The 16028-nt window shown below is 45.1% G+C and overlaps 1 protein-coding gene across 10 annotated transcripts in view; it reads right to left on the minus strand.

Moving 5' to 3' along the window:
• The window catches only part of HERC1 (HECT and RLD domain containing E3 ubiquitin protein ligase family member 1), a 3379312-nt gene that overhangs the window by 1205311 nt on the left and 2157973 nt on the right, over positions 1-16028 (minus strand). For 9 of the 10 annotated variants that reach the window (XM_069624399.1, XM_069624403.1, XM_069624396.1 and 6 more), the window contains exon 47: positions 7885-8085. In XM_069624399.1, coding sequence (XP_069480500.1) covers positions 7885-8085 — 201 coding nt within the window. The remainder of the gene's footprint in view (positions 1-7884; positions 8086-16028) is intronic. The other variant, XM_069624398.1, reaches the window with a different exon arrangement.

Raw genomic sequence — 16028 nt, forward strand, 5'->3', positions numbered from 1 at the left:
GTTTAACTATTCATGGTAGGGTAGCTCTGGCTTTTCCTGGGCTGCTTAATCTTCAGTCCCTCATCTGCGTGGCATTGTGGCACAACATTCCCCTCGTCTGGACCGGATATCGGGTATGAAATGTCAGCGTTCTTTTGTGCTTGACAATCCATCAAAATGAGCAGACCTGAAGCGAGGATTCAGCCAGGCTGCCATCAACGCCCAGGGACTACCCTGTGACAAAGTAGATTTCCCCATCATTTGAAAACTCCATAAGAAGGACTTTATAGGGATTGGGACACAAGCAATTCTGCAACGAGAACCCTACTAAAAGTGGACACTGACTCCACGGTCTGGGGGGGAGGAAGAGGTCAGAGCAGTGGTAGTCAATTCAAGCACCTGGGAGACACATTTGAGTTACCTTTCATCCACCGCATTATTCTGGCACAAACCTGTACACAATCCCAAAAGAAAACCCCTTTGTACACTTTATATTTCAATTAGTCTTGTCCGTTGATCTCTGAGACCATTCTGACAGACCCATTCACACACTGCTATCCCAGAGATTTTGATACATCCAGACTTGAGAAAGCAAATATCCTGAAGCAAGGACTCCACCAGCCTGCTCCTGATGCCAAATGACTACCCTTTAACTGGTAAGGCCATTAAATGGGATTCAGAACCTCACCAAGTAAGCCCAAACCCAAAGACTGTAGAGAGGAAGGCTAGGGAGGGGAGATTCGCCTGTAGCCTTGTTAGGGAGAATTCTCTTATAAGGCTCGTTTCCCAAACCTATTGAGTCCCCCAGCAGCTTTGCTGGATTTTTTTTTCTCCTGCTAAGAATGAGACTCTTCTACTCCCACTCTTAGACATGATTTGAGGTATGTCTGACTATTTGTGTGATTTTGGGCTATGGGATTTTCTTTTTACTCCATAGGGTATCATCTATTTTTATGTGTGGTTACACAGCACCCTCAGTGCAGTAACACAGGGGTGTCATAGTGACCCCCAAACAGACTCCATATCCTGGGACTGACTACTGTCTTCCAGGGCATGTAAAGTCACCATTGACTTTACTAGTCCAAAATTGTGAACAGAACCAGTACAAACCATCATATTGTGGAAGTACTGGAAGGGGTTAATTATATTGCCCCTGGGTCTGTTTTCAAGGGGGCACTGTCCAGTCCCCCCTTGTCAAGTTTCTGGCTGGTGGCAGTGGTTACCATGCGAAATATTGCACCGGAATATTCTCTATGGGATTTTCCCACTGATTTTAAACGCACCACTTTTTGGTGCAATGTTAAAGATACCGCTGTTTTATTAATTTAATATTAAATCCACGGTTGGGTCTTTTTGCCAGAACTCTTTTCTAAAATGGCGTTTGTGTCCGTCTCTGTAACTCTGACCAAGGTCAAGCCCTTTGTTCCACTATTTTGGCGGGCTTCTCCACAGAAGCCCTCCAAATGGTGCCACTCTGTCTGGGTTCCACAGGAGGGGTGGAGGGGGGAATTGGCACCCTGGATTGCGTTGCCTCGGCAACCCAAGTCGCACTCTACTCTGAATGGCCCTTAGAATGTGTGATTGACAGCTAGGCTGATGAATGGGGGTTTTTCTGCATAAAAGCAGGGCCTTTGGGACTGGAACTTCAGAAGCCGCCACAGGACCTAAGAATCTGAAGAGGGAAGAAGCTGAGCCATCTGCAACGACTACACCACCGGTGGAGCCCTGCTGCAACGACCTCACCACTTTCCCAACAAGAGAAGACCTTCTGCTGGACGAGTCTTCTTCCTCTGAGCTGGTGGGACCAACCAGTTCACCCTGTTCGCCTTCCAAAGACGTCTCTTGGTCGAATCGCTCGTGCCAAGCACCCCGGTAGCCGGATAGCCAAGCTTCACCACTTTGACCGTGAATAAAAGGAACGCTCCTTTTATTGACAAACTCTGCGGCTGGTTTCATCCCTGTGCAGTGCAACGACTCCACGTTTCCTCCTCGACGAGATCCTATCTTCCCCTGGTCGAAACAACGTACTGCAACCACTGCCAGGAACAAATGCCACCACTGGAGCTTCCTCTCTGTCTAAGGTACTGTGTCCTGCCTGGCCTCCCTTTCTTCGGTTTGCCTTAAATCCTTGGCTTGCCAACGGGGTTGGCCCCAGACCTTCTAACTTTTACCTTCTTGAATCACCCCAACCTCTTTTGAACATTCTGGAAACACGTTTAATGCATTTTTAAACCGTGTGATCCTGGGCACATTTCGCTTTGCTCCCTTTAAAGTAGGCCTGGCCTATGAACTTTGGCTCTACAGTATTTACTGCCTTTACCCCCTTGCTGAGAACTCCTAAAAGTGTTGGGACCTGTTTTATTTCTATGCTCTGCCTTTTTCTCTCCCTTTAACTGAACTATTGGAGTGCCATCAGCTTATGTGCCCACATCTGTTTAACAAATCGTGGTGTTTTAATTCTGACTTGTCTAATAGTTATTAAGGGAGGTGTGTATACTTTACCTGACTGTGTTTTAACTTGCTTTTGATTTAGAGTGCTAGTATAGTGCCTAAAGTGTGTTTTAAATAAATAATTATATACTTTTTATACAAAGCTCTGGTCAGTGTTGGTTTGCTCTACTGTGTTTTTAGCCCTATTGTGTATGCTCTATATACTGCCTTACTCTTCTTGAGAGAAGTCTGACTGCTCAGCCACAGCTACCAGGTAAATCTGGGTGGTGCAGACTGCTACCAATTGGGTTTACTGCTTACTCCTGTAGTCTTAATCTTTTTGCAGTGTTCCCTAAGGGAACTGCACAGGATTCTGCCTAACAAGTCTCAACCCAAGAAGACAATTAGCTTAGGACTTTCTGTATCACAAGTATTGACACTGGCACAATGGATACAATTTGTAAAAACATTTATTGAAATTGTTGGGTTTGAAGAAGCTCCTATTTTGCCCTATAACTAAAATGGGAGTAGCATCAACCATCAAACGATAAACAAAACAGTCCTGGTGAAGTCCATCAAATCAAAATGGCCCATGCTAACAAAACCCTAATGCCTTCCCTATCTCTAGTACAAAAGGAGAAATGTATGCAAAAGGAAAAATCAGTGTTCAAATGATAATGTAGCTGCACCAGCTCTCCTCCCCACGTTAGGCATCATGGGGTAAAGCTATCCTTGTAGGCAGGATGACACTATGGCTCGGTTGCCAACAAAGTACACAGTTCAAAACCATGGATCAATGCTCTCCTGGCCTTCCAAGTTAAAGTCTCTTTCTCCGACTTCAAAATTAATGTTTCAACTAAAACATTCACAAAGGTCCCCCTCTGCCAGACTCAGACCTTTCACCACACAGCTCTCGTAGATTCCCCTCTGCCGGGCTCAGACCTCTCAAAATAAGGTTCAACACAAAGTTGCAATAGGGGGCTCCCTTCCCCAAGCTTAGTATACTTCGGATCTCCCTCAATCAGGCTGTGACCGCTTTCGGATGTCGAAGTCTTTCGAATGTGCGTGGCTTTCTTACAGACCACCGCAGGACCACTTTGACTCAATGTTCACTAATTTACTTTCACTCTTGACGTTTATTAGCTTTTTAGCTTCAAACAATGTACCTTTCACAGAGACTTTCGAATGGGCTACTTCCTTTTCCGAACCACTCTGTTACTTAGTATTGCTGATCTTGCAGCTGTATTTAACTTTTAAGTTAATTCACGGGTCTGCCTTTCTTCGCGTCTCATCCACACGTGTGCAGCCTTCACATGTGATATGATGTTGCTACTTCATTCACTTTAACACACACCGGTCTCTCAGGTCGCTTGCCAACTCACCGGCTGTGTGAGCTTCTTTCTTGTTTAGAGGTTTCCAGATTGCAGATAAAGGTTAGTACCACAGGCTTGGTCTCGCCTCCCAAACTCTGCCGTTCACCCAGGAGGGTCGCTGGAATCCTTGAAACACAATGCAATCTTCACTTGTGGGATCTGGTCTTCTCCATGTGTCTTTCACGGTCTGTAAGAGGCAACGACCTCCAGTATGGAAGCCTTGGCATTTTCTGGCCACTGCTCTCGTCCCTTGGTCCGTTGCTCTGCTCCAGTAGGTGTGCCTTCGTCCCGGAAGTTCTGTACGTTCTCGTGTTCCGCCTGGGTCCGAGTGTGTCTTTAGGTGTTGCCTATTATTCGTGTGAGAAGAGCTAACTGGCATCAGGTGTATGCACTCAGGGTAAAGTGCCTGACTTTGCCTGACCCGATTAACGGGACATGTCCAGTACAATGTGAGTTAGTCTGGTAACTCTTAGTCATCCTCTTCCTCGGTGCAGTGCTTGTGTAAAAAAGGAGGGGGAGGGGGAGGGGGAGATGGGACTTCAGAAAATCCTAAAAAAAATAGGATGGGGTAGATGAACAAAAGAGGGAAGAATACCGCAGGTCACCATTGTCTATCTCAAACCCACTCCCCAAAGACACCTTGCACTGGTCTAGCTCTAAAGGCGATGGCCGATCCCTGGCCACCTGAGGCAGAGACCCTCGGCGACCAGCGGGTGAGACACCCTCTGATTTCTCACACTTATTAAGATTTGTTTTGAACCCTTGAAATCTAGGGATCTCCCCTTTTTTTGATTAATGAAATCCTTAAAAAAACATTTGACTTACCTTGTCCGTCGATCCCATTGGCCTTCCTAAGACAATTTAAAATCTGAAGAGAAGCCTATGAAAATAAAAGTATGTGCACTGAATTCCATCCAGTCACGCTGATTTTGGGTAAACAGACTGGTGGCGGGGCACAGAAAGGTGGTGCTTAACACGGAGCATGCAGATTTTGGTGCTAATGAAAGGCTTCAGGCCTGTCCCAATGTAGGGGCATCCCATACATATGCATACAGGTGTAATGAGCAATGAAAACTAAAGGCAGTTGGAATGTTGGCCTGCCTGATGGGGGTACCATGTTGGAGCCCTCAGGCTGTGGGGGAAGAAGCATGAGCCAAAATTAGTTATCAGAAAAGGCTGAACACCTGATTACACACACATGGCGGATCCACTTTGCTTAAACTAAACATAAGAACCCACGCTGAACCACCAATCACAAATTTGGTGCTAGAGCCTTAATATAAAAAGATCCCAAACGCGCCACTAGGGCTCTGCGGCACTGGGAGATGGGACAGCGTTCCAGAGAGTTGGTGTTGCAGCAGTGGGGGAACAGGGGATGCGGATTGGGGTGTTCAAACAGACAAAATTCAGTCTGCTGAGATATTGGCAAATTCTGGGTAAAGCCCTCCCACTTTGCCAAAAAATGAAATTTGCCAAAAACAGACAAATCGGGTAAAAATATGCTCTGCTGGTGAAGCAAAATTGGAGGAAAATGATGCTTTGACAGCCCTATGTGAAGAGGGAAAGAGGAGCAGGTAACCAAGCCAAATAGGCCACAGGTGAGGGAGCAAAGACTTGCAGAGAAATTGGAGCAAGGAGATTGTGGGCAGCCTTGGCCAAAAAACTGGCTAGAGGACAGTGGAGAAAAGTAGAAAGAATGGCTTGCTGCGGGAGTCTAGCCCAGATCCTGGGTAGTAGCTATAAAGCCATCAGAGTTAAGGAAATGTTCCAACCTTACGAACCTGAGAAAATCCTATGGTGGGCTCAAACCCAGGAGGGCAACCATTGCCTGGGATTCTAACTTCAGTCTGAAAGAAACAGGGTAGGGGTTGAAGAAATCCTACCCAAGGGCCCCCCAGGGTTTGAAGGCCGAAAATTGCATGGTCTAGTAAGAGTCAAAGCGAGAGCCCTATGCAAGTGAAGTACTCTGAAAGGTCTTGCATCTGTAAAAGAGTGTCACACAGCTAGAGATTCCTAGAGGACGACTCATCTTATGGACCATCTGCAAGGCAAAGTAAGGAAATCTGCTAGAGCACATAAAACACCCCCAGACTGAGTGCATTAAATAATTATTTCCTGGGAAGGATGCCTCAGAACAGAGTAGATTAGAACAGAGATGGACATTGGACTAATGACATAAGGTCCTCTTAGCTCGGGCACCTTCACTTTGCTTTATTTATTCCTCTATCCTGACACTTATCTGAGCTCCCCAGACCAATCCCCAGGGGCACTCGTCCAGCCCCTCCCTGCAGAGAACAAGGGGATGAGCTTGTACAGTGTAGTGCAGGATCGGTTGTATCCATCTTGTTAAAGCAAACAGAGAAATAATGTCAATGTATGGGCCTGATAATACTTTACAAGTGCATGTGTTTAGTTTACTGCTGTAGGTCAGGTTAGAGAGCTATACACATTTTATAGAAATTGTTTTCGGATCTCAGTATCAAATAATACAGAACTGCTGTATCCACAATAGAAGTATCTTTGAATAATGTTCTTGCACAAGTATCAGCAGAGGCTGCGATACATTTTAAAACAGACTTCTTCAGAATAGACTCTAGCTGCTCTGCAATCTAAGGAGGAATATTTGAGAAATTGTCGAAATTGAACACATCCATTTGCTTCTTTCCCTTTCCTATTGCCTGAGCTCACCATTTGAAAACTGCAACCAAACCCACTCCAAGCTTAGTTTTTCTAAATCAAATTCTACTGAATTTCATGTCTTTGATTTATGGCTGGCAAACACACGTGAAAGACTAACTAACCACCCTATCATTTCACCATCAGTAATTATACATTTGTAAAATCAACTGAAAACTATGTTTCCCCCAGAGTCCAAAATGTCTTTTTCAATACCTGGGTTTCTCTATTCAATCAGGTGCCTGCCTCAGATAACCCTGGCCTCTTTTCCAACCCTTTCAATCTATTAGTTCTCTTTGGTGCCCTAACTGGTGCCTGTTGTTGGAGACTCACTCAGCAATGTAATTATTTAAGAGAACCCAGACCTCACGGATTCCTTTAAAAGAGAGGGCACCTTAACAGAACACAGTGGTACAATGGATCCACTTGTGAATACAGATGTTGGCTTCCCCACTTGTCCCTAAGGTGATAGAAGATCTCCCATCATTTCCATCTTAAAGGTCAGTCCCCTTTGAGCTGGCACCAATGATACCAGAACTTAATCTCCATTTGAACTGTACTAGGCGATGTATCGACTAGTGTAGAACATTTCAGCAAAATAGTGCCTTGGTATCAAGCAAAGGAGATACAAGCTTTCAATTTCTATTCCTCTGATGAATAAGGGAGATCAGAAGACAAAGAGTTATTTATTTGATTGGGGATTTCTAAGGCGTGAACTGCAAATGCAGAGTAAGCAGAATCAGCACAAGGGCTCCCCATAGAGTCCATTCTTTTTAATCAAGAGGAAATGCACACTTTGATCCAATCAAGGTACAATTACAATAAGCTGTATCTTGACTGTCATAATAAGTCCTCAAACGTGTCCATGGGATTCTGCTTTTAATATAAATGTACCACACTTCTGCTAGTCCTTTAACCTTCCTACTAGTTTGCTCCTTCTGGGAGTACCCTGTTACATAATTTTTATTAGGTGTACTTGGAAAGATTTGCAAAATGTGTTAATAGTTAAAGCACCCCTTTGCCCGAAGAGCAGAATAAAAAGAGGAAACTACATTTACTCAATTACATATCACCTACGGTGACAGCTTGGAGAATGAGAGAATGAAATAGGTTTTAACCTGGCAGCTTGACATATTTAAATGCTAAATAGTCTGAAATGGAAATAATATGCGTGATAACTTCTATTATCTGTGAGAATATAAACAAACATACATTATTAAAGAAAATGCTGTACGTATACTTGCAATACTGCAACAGAGCACAAGTCCCACATTTTAGAGGGGTAACGTTGGATCTGCCAGACCGAAAATCATCATAGAATACCAAGCCAAAGAAACCATTTAGCATATTAGCCACAAGCCATTTTTTTTTTTTAACAAGTACTCAATCCTGCCATACTTGCTGTTATCGAACTCTCAATGTATACCTATTTGCATCAGCGTCTCTTCCATGCTGTTGGTGGCTGTGACCATGGCAACAGATGCCCCAAGTGGGTCGCTGTCAGGAAACTGAACTGGCTCTGGCACAACGCGACGATCATTAAGCCCCAGAGGTCCAGCCAGTAATTCAAACTCCTCTTCTCCCGTCAATTTTTCATCTTCATCAACATCCAGCATATCCCAATCTTCTATAAAAGATAACAATGTGTTCTATAAATAAGATCTTAACAATATTACACTAGGGGAAGTTATAAGTGCTTACGTGGCCTTCAAGTAGGGTCCTAAAGACCTACATCCACTCCATATAGTCAAGACATTCAAACTGATCTATTTGAAAATGCTGAATATAAATCAGAAATATTTTAACTAGACAAAGATTAACAAAGTATTCTGTCACTGTATGATTTAGCATCCTAATGTGCCTCTCATCACTGGCTAGGTTCAGACATGTCAATGAAACAGTACCCCATGTGACATTGGGTTGTCAATGCAAGGTCCTGAACAGCTTATGTAAAAACTTCACAGTGCCTGCACATGCTCCATTGTATCCGCCTTAAAACCAGTACAGATAAGTTTAAGGAATACAATGACTACTCCAACCCATCCACACTTGTAGTAATTTTAGTTGACAGCAAAGGGGCAACAACACATTGCCCCTCGAGTTGCTCATGGCAAATTTCCAATTAAACCCCTGGAATTCCAGTTCTGATGTTCAGTGAGTAGTCACCTGCTGAACTCCAACAACCCTGCTTCAGACAACTCGAGCACCATCCTGCTATTCAGATATGGAGATTATCTAAGCCATATATCAAGACTGTTACTCCGATAAATATACTGCCTAGCTCATGAAACACTCCGTCCTGCTAGTTATCAAACCTATGGCTAGGTACTTACATTTTCATAAAGGCTACCTTGTAAGCTCCTTGAACTGCAGGCCATTTTTCCTGTCCAACACATATTACTGTTGCTTCCAACCCTAGGCCTCTCACCTCCTTGCTATTTGACCTGTGGTCTCCAAGTCCTTCAGCGCTGACCATCCTCAGTATTCCTAAATAGACTAAAGTCAACTGCACTACATTTCCAATATCGGGCACCGCCCAACCCAGGGAGAGAACCACAGCTAAGCCAGTATTACATATTTAGCACCTAAACATGGCCAATAGTTCCAAAGTAATGGGATACAAATGGAGTATTAGAAACTAAACTCACCCTGCGCTAAAACACCAACCGTGCTCCTCCACCCATTCTTTCCACCCTATCTGACAAGAGACCCACCCACCCACATTAACTTCACATCTCTCAACCTCACTGTTAGCCTGCACCCACTTCTTACCCCTTGTTGTCTTATGACCTCCCTTAGTATACACAATCCTCACTCAATGCTCATATTCCTGTCCGCAACACAGAGCTCTCAATCATGCTTACACTGCACCCTATATTCCTTACTCTTACAACCTTCAAGGCACATCTGACACCCACCTCTGCCCAAACCCACCTTCACTTACCTGCTTCAATAACTCTCCCTCTATACTAATAGCAGAATGAACACAATGGACCAGTGTGATAGGGAATGGTGCATGTTTCACATTTATCTTTTTATAAAAACCAATAAATGGCTGTCGCACTAACTAGGAGCGTACACATGACAACACAGAGCTGCACAGGAGGACACCTGTGGATGCAAACTATTTAACATCGAGGGGGCATACCATACACAGATGCCTTTGTCCTTGGAATTTTAATGAAGAGATTCAGTCTGTGATACTGCACAATAAAATGATATTTAACAGGCATGCTACGATCTGATGTCCTAGTGCTGAACACCAATCAGGCCTAGAAGAAGCCCTGTACTTTTGATTAATGATATGACATTTTAAACCATTAAGACGCTATTGTTCGCCTTTTGCGAGTGGTGAAACTCACCCTACATGGTTACAGGGGAATGATACAAATTCCCTCTTACAGTCCTGAAGAAGGTTGCATCATCAAGAGGACCAATTTGTGATGTCCCAATAGTCAACCGAAACATATGTAGACTAGATACTCTGTGTAATTGTTGAAACACAGATAGTACCATCATCTGCCACTGTAATGGAGGACATTTATATACAGAAATAGATGATCTGTTGACCAATGGGGTTAACGAGTTGTGTGATTTAGATCTCTTTTTTAAAAATGAAGAATGAATGGTAGGAATGACTGAGAGTGAGTTGAATTGTGGAATAACTATTTTGTGATTTTTAATGATCATTTTGTATAGATGTACATGATAATAAAATGAATATGAATTTAATGAGTGACATTTATTGGTTTTTATAAAAAGATAAATATGAAACGTGCACCATTCCCTATCCCACTGGTCCATTGTGTTCATTCTGCTACTGCTATTAGCCTGGAGGACCAGGGTTTGACCAGGCACCCCTTTTTGTTTACAAACTCCCTCTATACTACCCTCAACCTCATCCAACACATCACACAACCATGCACCTATCCTAGCCAACTCCACCATAGCCCATCATCCTTTCTAACTGCCTGTTCCACCCAATCCCTCTACAACTATTATCCATCTATCCCAACCTATATCAGCATCCTGGTAGCGGGTGCCCTTCATGCACTCTGTCAGCTTCTTGGCTCTCAACACCTTCATACACCTTGACCACCCTTTCTCGTCATCCTAATCTACAATTAATTCCCCTTTATCATTCCTTTGCCCATTTGTTAGGCAGAATCCTGTGCAGTTCCCTTAGGGAGCACTACACAAGATTAGGACTACAGGTGAGAGCAATACATCCCCTTTGGTATCAGTCTGTACCACAAAGATTTAGTTGGTAGCTGTGGCTGAGCAGTCAGACTTATCTCAAGAGGGAGATGAGCAGTATTCAGGGTTTACACAATAGGTCTACTGTAATATGGTACAAGGAAACACTGACCAAAGCTTTGTATTAAAAAGAAGTTATATATTTATTTTAGACACTTCTAAGAAAACACATTTATCACAGTAATCAAGCAAGTTAAATTAAGTCAAGGAAAAATATACACAATCCCAAGTTAAATTGTAGACCAAGTGAACCAGAGTGAAAACTGAGCAAAACGGCACAGTGTAAACTACACACAAGGGATCCTCTACCAATTTCTCACAAGGGAGGAAAGCACAAGTTACATAGATATAGCTTCTTACACACCCTAGCAACACTCCCCATAAGTTTGTGAACCAGATGAAATCAGACAGTGCATTAGTATAGCATATACTTAAATGAAAACTGAGCGAAAATGGCATTTCACAAGTTGTAGCAATGGGAAGAAAAGAGTAGTTATAAGAAAGGGTTGCACCACACAGTTCGAATTGATAATCAATCTCGAGAAGGCAGATCTAACAAATGTAGCCAGAGTCAGTAGGCCTGAGCCAGAGTCAGTGGTACATGGCAAGGGCCCAGGAGCAAAATGTTCTTGTAGCTGCAGTCAAGTCTTTGGTTAACAATTTTTAAAAGGTGGATGCATAGGGCGAAAGACAATGTTAAGAGAGAGGGGCGGCCAACTCAACAGGTAGGTAAAGGATTTAAAACATCTTTAGTGCTACCGCGAAGAAAGGGCTGCCTGGCGGAACAATGTACCTTAAAATGAAGAAGTGGCTCCTACGGTGGCGGTTGTTCCGGGTAGTTCCTGCAGTTTGGGTGATCCAGCAGAGGAAGAGAGGCTGTCGTTGTGGAGGAAGGTTCGAGTTACTGCACTACCCAGGGATGAAACTAGCCGCGTTGCTGCCCGACGAATAAAAGGTACGCTCCTTTAAATCGCGGTCCGGGTGGACTGGTGCCTGGCTATCCGGCCACTGAGTACTGGGTACTGGCAATTAGACCAAGGCAGGTCCGGGAAGGCGATTGGCAAACTGGTTGGCCTCACCAGCTCAAGGGAAGAAGGCTCTTGCAGATGAAGATCTTCTCTCGTCGTGTGGAGAAAGGTGGTGAGGCGCTGCATCAGGGTTTCACCGGTGGTTCAGTCGTTGCAGATGTCTTTGGCTTCTCTCCTCTTCGGCTTCTTAGTTCCAGTGGCGACGTCTTGCTCTTCCAGTCCTCAGGACCCTGATTTTATGCAAAAAGATCCCCATTCATACAGCCTCGCTGTCACTCAAACAGTGGAGTGGTCATCTTGAAGGGAGTCCCTCCAGCCTATCAGGATAGAGTGCGACATGGGTTGCTGAGAGGCAACCCTGTCCAGGGGTCCTACTCCCTCTCCCACACAATGGACTCACCCCACACTCAGTGACGCCGAAAGGAGGGCTTCTTGGTGGAAGCCGGCCAAACCGACGAACAAAGGATCCCCAACCTGGGTTAGGAGTTTAGAGAAAGACACGAGAAAGAAGTTATATTAAAGTTCTGGCAAATAAAACCTACCGGAGCAAAGTTAATATTAAAATGCACCGGCAGTATGTTAGAGGCTGTCAGAAAAAGTGGTAGCCTCGAGCAATGGGAAAAACCCCTAGGGAAATATTTGCGGTCGAATATTTATGGTAGTAACCACTGCCACCAGCGAGAAACTTGAGAGGGACTGTATGGTACCCTCTCGAAAATGAACATAGGGGAAAAACTATGTGTTCTAGGCTATTTTTGCGTTTAATGCCTATGGGATCTTTCTCAACCCCATAGGAACCATCTTTATTCACATGCTTCACACAGCACCCTCAGTGCAGTGACACGGGTGTCGTAGCGACCCCCAAACATAGACTCCATACCCTGGGACTGACTACTATCTCCCAGGGCATGTAAAGTCCCAATTGACTTTACTAGTCAATTTTTATTAACTAAACCAGTACAACCCATCTTACTATGGAGGCACTGGAAGGGGTTCATAGTTTTTCCCTTATGTTCATTTTCGAGGGGGTACCGTACAGTCCCTCTCTCTAAAATTTCTGGCTGGTGGCAGCGGCTACTTCCGTAAATATTCGACCGCAAATATTTCCCTATGGGATTTTCCCATTGTTCGAGGCTACCACTTTTTCTGACAGCCTCTAACATACCGTAGGTTTATTTTTATATTAACTTTACCCCGGTAGGTTTTATTTGCCAGAACTTTAATATAACTTTTTTCTCGTGTCTTTCTCTAAACTCCTAACCCAGGTCGGGGATCCTTTGTTCGTCCTTTTGGCAGGCTTCTGCCCAGAAGCCCTCCTTTCGGCACCACAGAGTCTGGGGTGGGTCTGTTGTGTGGGAGGGGGAGTAGGACCCCTGGACAGGGTTGCCTCCGCAACCCATGTTGCACTCTATCCTGATAGGCTGGAGGGTCTCCCGCCAAGATGACCACTCCACTGTGTGAGTGACAGCTAGGCTGTATGAATGGAGCTTTTTTTGCATAAAAGCAGGGTCCGGAGGACTGGAAGAGGAAGACGTTGCCACTGAAACGAAGAAACCGAAGAGGAGAGAAGCCAAAGACATGTGCAATGACTGAACCACCGGTGAAGCCCTGCTGCAGCGTCTCACCACTTTTCTCCACACGAAGAGAGAAGATCTTCATCTGCAAGAGCCTTCTTCCTTTGAGCTGGTGGGGCCAACCAGTTTGCCAATCGCCTTCCTGGACCTGCCTTGGTCGAATCGCCAGTACCCAGTACTCGGAGGCCAGATAGCCAGGCACCAGTCCACCAGGACTGCGATTTAAAGCAGCACACCTTTTATTCGTCGGGCAGCACTGTGGCTGGTTTCATCCCTGGGTAGTGCAGTAACTCGAACCTTCCTCCACGACGAGAGCCTCTCTTCCTCTGCTGGATTCCCCGAACTTCAGGAACTACCAGGAACAACCGCCACCGCAAGAGCCACTTCTTCATTTTAATGGTAAATTGTTCCGCCAGGCCGCCCTTTCTTCGCGGTAGCACTAAAGGCGTTTTAAATCCTTTACCTACCTGTTGGGTTGGCCGGCCCTCTCTCTTAACATTGTCTTTCGCTTTCTGCATCCACCTCTTCAAAATTGTTAACCAAAGACTTGACTGCAGCTACAAGAACATTTTGCTCCTGGGCCCTTGCCCTGTACCACTGACTCTGGCACAGGCCTACTGACTCTGGCTTCTTTAGATTGATTCTCAACTAGAATTGTGTTGGTGCACCTACTTCTTATAACTACCCCTTTCTTCCCATTTGTAAACCTTGTGAAATGCCATTTTGCTCAGTTTTCATTTAAGTATATTTTATACTGATGCACTGTCTTGCTTAAACTAGTTCACAAACTTATGGGAAGTGTTGCTAGGGTGTGTAAGAAGCTATTTCTGTGTAACTTGTGTTTTCCCTTCCTTGTGAGAAATTGCTAGAGTATCCCTTGTGTGTAGTTTTCACTGTGCCGTTTTGCTCAGTTTTCACTCTGGTTCACTTGGTCTACAATTTAAATAGGGAGTGTGTATATTATTCTTTGACTTATTTTAACTTGCTTGATGACTGTGATAAATGTGTTTTACTAGAAGTGTATAAAATAAATATATATATACTTTTTAATACAAAGCTTTGGTCAGTGTTTCCGTGTACCCTAGTACTGTAGGCCTATTGTGTAAACCCTGAATACTGCTCATCTCCCTCTTGAGATAAGTCTGACTGCTCAGCCACAGCTACCAACTAAATCTTTCTTGGTACAGACTGATACCAAAGTGGATTTATTGCTCTCACCTGTAGTCCTAATCTTCTGTAGTGCTCCCTAAGGGAACTGCACAGGATTCTGCCTAACACTGAAGCGTCGACAATAGATTTAACATTGCCTAATGACACCAGTATTATTAGGGGGGAGGTTGGTGGGATGTATGGAGGAAAGGGGACTATGGACTAAGAGTATATTAGTCACTATGGTGAGTAACTTCTAATTACTCTTATGTCCCGACCCCTTTCTTCCATACTGTATGGGCAATGATAACTGATCGTAGCCCCAGGGTGGAGAGGAGACCCTTCTTAAGCAAATATGTTCCTGAGAACTGCCTGTCCGAAAGTCGCATCAGATCTAGAGCCAGCATCCAAACAGTTTTGCTTGCAGAAAGCCGAGGGAGAGGCCCCAGTGGCAGCCCACCTTATGACTTGCCAAGGGACATGGCGCTGGAATGCGATGGCCGTTGCCTTGGCCCTGACTGCGTGGGCATGCATGTTGGCCGGGAGCGGCTTGTGCTGGCCCTCGTACACTGCCTTGATGGCAGAGACCATTCAGCGGGATATGGAGGCCTTAAAGGCCAGATAGCCTGGCCTCGAGCCTCAGAAAGTGACAAACAGAGCATCCGACGTGCAGAAGCCCTTCGTCCTGTCAAAGTAGAATTTTAGGGCATGCCTGACATCCAGGCAGTGCAGCAGTCTCTGTGCTTCATCCTTGGGATCGGGAAAGAATGTAGGAAGGATTATTTCTTCGAGCCTCAGAAAGTGACAAACAGAGCATCCGACGTGCAGAAGCCCTTCGTCCTGTCAAAGTAGAATTTTAGGGCATGCCTGACATCCAGGCAGTGCAGCAGTCTCTGTGCTTCATCCTTGGGATCGGGAAAGAATGTAGGAAGGATTATTTCTTCGTTCAAGTGAAATGCAGATAGAACCTTGGGTAGAAATGCCGGGTGCGTCTGCATGACTACCTTGTCCTTGTGAAAGGTGGTATATGGTTCAGAGGCGACCAATGCCTGGATCTCGCGGACTCTGCGAGCCGAAGACAGACTAGTTGACACCATAAGCTCAAATGGTTTGTGAGCCAGGGCGCCCAAGACTATGTTAAGGTCCCACACCGGGTGCAGTCTCTTGACGGGCAGGTAGAGCCTAGCGAGACCAGTCCGATGTTTCTTGACTATAGGGTTGGAGGAAAAGATACCCTCCTCTGAGTTCCTGTAAGCCCCAATGGCTGCAAGGTATGTGCGGCAGGTGTCCACCTGTATGCCCGAAAGAGCGAGGTGCGCCGAAAAGGACGAGCACGTGTTCAAATTGCAGGCCAAGGGGTCGATTCCCCTGGAGTCTGCCCAGTGGAAGAACCTGGTCCATTTGCTTTTGTACTGGGCCCTGGTGGCTTTGCTCCTGGCGCCCTGTATGATCTCCAGATTGGCCTGTGAAAGGCTAAGGTGCCACAGCGTTACCTGCTCAAGTAGCACGCTGTGAGGGCCAGTTTCACTGGCACGGGGTGGATGACCCTGCTCCCATGCTGT

This window comes from Ambystoma mexicanum, chromosome 11, assembly GCF_040938575.1.
Source record: "Ambystoma mexicanum isolate Mex_15411 chromosome 11, UKY_AmexF1_1, whole genome shotgun sequence".
Classification (NCBI taxonomy): Eukaryota; Metazoa; Chordata; class Amphibia; order Caudata; family Ambystomatidae; genus Ambystoma; species Ambystoma mexicanum.